This window comes from Chiloscyllium plagiosum, chromosome 16 (genome assembly GCF_004010195.1).
Source record: "Chiloscyllium plagiosum isolate BGI_BamShark_2017 chromosome 16, ASM401019v2, whole genome shotgun sequence".
NCBI classification, from domain to species: Eukaryota; Metazoa; Chordata; class Chondrichthyes; order Orectolobiformes; family Hemiscylliidae; genus Chiloscyllium; species Chiloscyllium plagiosum.
This window is the reverse complement of record NC_057725.1, coordinates 32,949,947-32,953,611: the sequence shown is the minus strand read 5'-3', so window position 1 is coordinate 32,953,611 and position 3,665 is coordinate 32,949,947. Positions and strand designations below refer to the sequence as shown.

General features: G+C 40.3%; 1 protein-coding gene across 20 annotated transcripts in view; it reads left to right on the top strand.

The window, feature by feature from the left end:
• The window catches only part of LOC122557768 (ribosome-binding protein 1-like), a 62,295-nt gene that overhangs the window by 41,750 nt on the left and 16,880 nt on the right, over nucleotides 1-3,665 (top strand). For 14 of the 20 annotated variants that reach the window (XM_043705768.1, XM_043705752.1, XM_043705765.1 and 11 more), the window contains 2 exons: nucleotides 530-610; nucleotides 2,449-2,529. The exons of 2 other annotated variants lie outside the window; for them this stretch is intronic. In XM_043705768.1, coding sequence (XP_043561703.1) covers nucleotides 530-610; nucleotides 2,449-2,529 — 162 coding nt within the window. The remainder of the gene's footprint in view (nucleotides 1-529; nucleotides 611-2,448; nucleotides 2,530-3,665) is intronic. 4 more of the 20 variants (XM_043705764.1, XM_043705753.1, XM_043705759.1 and 1 more) reach the window with 2 other exon arrangements.

The window sequence follows — 3,665 nt, the reverse complement described above, 5'->3', positions numbered from 1 at the left end:
TGGAACAGCACAGCAGGTCAGGCAGCATCCAGGGCACAGGAGATTCGACGTTTCGGGCACAGGCCCTTCTTCAGGAATCATGTGGAGGAGGTAATCACCTGCCTTCTCAAATTCAAGAAATGATTGCATTTTCCCCTGTGAACTCCATGGATCTATCCTTACACCAAATGAAATGATTTATTCACTGATTTAACCACTTCCAGACATTTCATGAGTGCATGCAAGGGCCATTTCAATCACCAATTTATAGAATTCTTCATATAATAGCTGACTCAGGTAATTGGAGGGAATGAACTGCAGATGAGGACATGATACACACCAGGCACAGCAGCTCTGGAATAATTGAGAGAAATTAATGCAGAACTAATCTGAAAAGTAGCATTATTTGTTCATCAAGACAGTTGCACTGAACTCAAATAAGGTTTGTTTGAAATTCATGGTCACGGAAAAGCATTGTTAATGCAGTTCATACTCACAAACACTGCTGGGTTTACACTGTCTGCTTTATATTTTGATGATGATGATGCAGGATCACAAAATGTCTCTGAACAACCCGAAGCCTCTGTTGGGAATGGACAACCAAGTGCAGAGGATGACTCGAAAGAGAAAGGTGAGTTGTGAAAATTTAAAAATGCGTTTAAAACGTAAATTCAAAAGTAATCATCTGGCTGAAAGACCTGACCTAATGCAAAACTCAGACAGTAGAATTTCTTCAAGACCTGAGAAATTGGTATTGAGATGACAATACATGTTTAAAGTTTGCCTTTGTGGTGTACTGTACATCCTTCCCACCTGCCACAACATTTTAATTCAGTGTGCTCTCAACGTCATGCATGTTATTCCTTGGCTGCATGCATCAGCTGGTCTTTTTGTTTCAAGGGGCAAAACTTACTTTTTGACAATCTCCAATTCCGTTAGTTGCCTTACATTGTGTCTTCACAAATTAGTGCAATCACTTGTAAAACAAACATGTCCCCTGACACTTTCATCAATGGTTAACATGTCTGAGGTAACATGCACTAGGTTTTTCACTAGGCATTGGGTTTGAGATGCGGGTGGGGAAAGTAAAAAGGAGGGATGTGTTGTCCTGATAACGGATCATGTGGAATCCACTTAGGTGTTTAGAGACCTATGGAAGCAGAGCAGGTGCATGTTGCAATGTCGTCATTAGACCACGAATGATATTCAGCAAAATCTTTAACAATCTCACTCATGTTGTTGATGTGAATATTTTCATTTGGAGAAACCGTTTTGTCCCAACCATTCACGACATTGCCATCATCCAACTCACAATAATCCGTCCAAATCTGCCTGATTAACTCCTGAATCACTCACTGAACAGTGTGCGAAATCCTGCACAAACAACGTAAAGCCCTCAAACACAGATAGGTATTCGAGCATGCAGTGATCAAGTGTTCCTACACATTTCAATGATCTTTTATCATTTGATATGATTTCCAAAGTACAGAGATTTCCATGGTCAGCTATATTAGATGAAAGCCCATGGTCGAGAAAGCAGTGCCATTCAACATGAATGGACTCAAAGGGAAATATGCACAATTTTCATATAACCCAAGACCATATTCCTGATGGCAAAAGCCGTCTTTGTGTCTGCGACAGCATCAGCACTTAGGGGAACCTTGGCCCGCTAAGATGCCTGCAGGCGAAACAGGGACACGTTGGTCTCCTTGTGAAATGACAGATACAGCCATCAGCAATACTGGTTCGACATTGCACCAAAGCAGGTTTACTTACCATGTTGTACCTGGTGGAGTTTCTCCTTGTTCTGCAAAATATTCAAACTGAAACAGCCTTCAGAAAGCATCTCCACTTTTCGTCCTTTGCACTATTGTTGCAAATCCAGCATACATTATTCAGCACAACTTCTATACGCCAGATTTTTGTGTACTCGCCCCACATGCCAAATCGTGAGCAAATTCCATCTTGGAAATGCCAGAATATCATTTTTGCAAAGACATAGTTTCATAGTTGTCAACATATGGGCTAGGTAATCATCTGCCTTCTCAAATTTAAGAACTGATTGCATTTTCTCCTGTGATCTCCACGGATCTATCCTTACACCAAATGAAATGATTTATTCACTGATTTAACCGACTTCCAGACATTTCACGAGTGCATGCAAGGACCATTTCAATCACCAACTTATAGAATTCTTCATATAATAGCTGACTCAGTTAAATGTAGAGAATGAACAGCAGATGAGGACATGATACACACCGGGCACAGCAGCTCTGCAATAATTGAGAGAAATTAATGCAGAACTAAGCTGAAAAGTAGCATTATTTATTCATCAAGAATGTTGCACTGAACTCAAATAAGTTTAGTTTGAAATTCATGGTCACGGAAAAGCATTGTTAATGCAGTGCATACTCACAAACACTGCTGGGTTTACACTGTCTGCTTTATAATTTGATGATGATGATGCAGGATCACAGAATGTCTCTGAACAACCCGAAGCCTCTGTTGGGAATGGACAACCAAGTGCAGAGGGTGACTCGAAAGAGAAAGGTGAGTTGTGACAATGTAATAATGCGATTAAAATGTAAATTCAAAAGTAATCACCTGGCTGAAAGACCTGCGTAATGCAAAACTCTGACAGTGGAATTTCTTCAAGACCTGAGAAATTGGTATTGAGATGACAATACATTTTTAAAGTTTGCCTTTGCAAATGTGGTGTACTGTACATCCTTCCCACCTGCCACATCATTTGAATTCAGTGTGCTCTCAATAGCTTGCATGATATTCCTTGGCTGCATACATATGCTGGTCCTTATGTTTCAAGGGGCAAAAATTACTTTTTGAGAATCTCCAGTTCCGTTAGTGGCCTTACATTGTCTCTTCACAAATTAGTGCAATCACTTGTAAAACAAACATGTCCCCTGACACTTTCATCAGTGGTTAACATGTCTGAGGTAACATGCACTAGGTTTTTCACTAGGCATTGGGTTTGAGATGTGGGTGGGGAAAGTAAAAAGAAAGGATGTGTTGTCCTGATAATGGAGCATGTGGTATCCACACAGGTGTTTAGAGGCCAATGGAAGCAGAGCAGATGATTGTGGCAATGTCGTTCCAAGCCCACGAATGATATTCAGCAAAATCTTTAACAATCTCACTCATGTAGTTGATGTGAATATTTTCATTTGGAGAAACCATTTTGTCCCAACCTTTCACAACATTGCCATCATCTAACTCCTAATACTCAGTCCAAATCTGCCTGATTAACTCCTGAGTCACTCACTGAACACTGTGCTAATACCTGCATAAGTAACATAAAGCTGTCAAACACTGACAGGTATTCGCGCATGCAGTGTTCAAGTGTTTGTACACATTTCAATAACCTTTTATCATTTGATATGATTTCCAAAGTACAGAGATTTCCCAGAACTATGGTCAGCTATATTAGATTAAAGCCCTTGGCTTAGAAATCAGTAACATTCAATATGCATGGACTCAAAGGGAAATATGTACAAATTTTAACATAACCCATGACCATGTAAGATGAAGGGGTAAATGTAGGAGAATGGGTCTGGGTGGCTTGCGCTTCGAAGGGTCGGTGTGGACTAGTTGGGCTGAAGGGCCTGTTTCCACACAGTAAGTCATCTAATCTAAGTAAGTATCTGCCTTCTCAAATTCAAGAACTGATT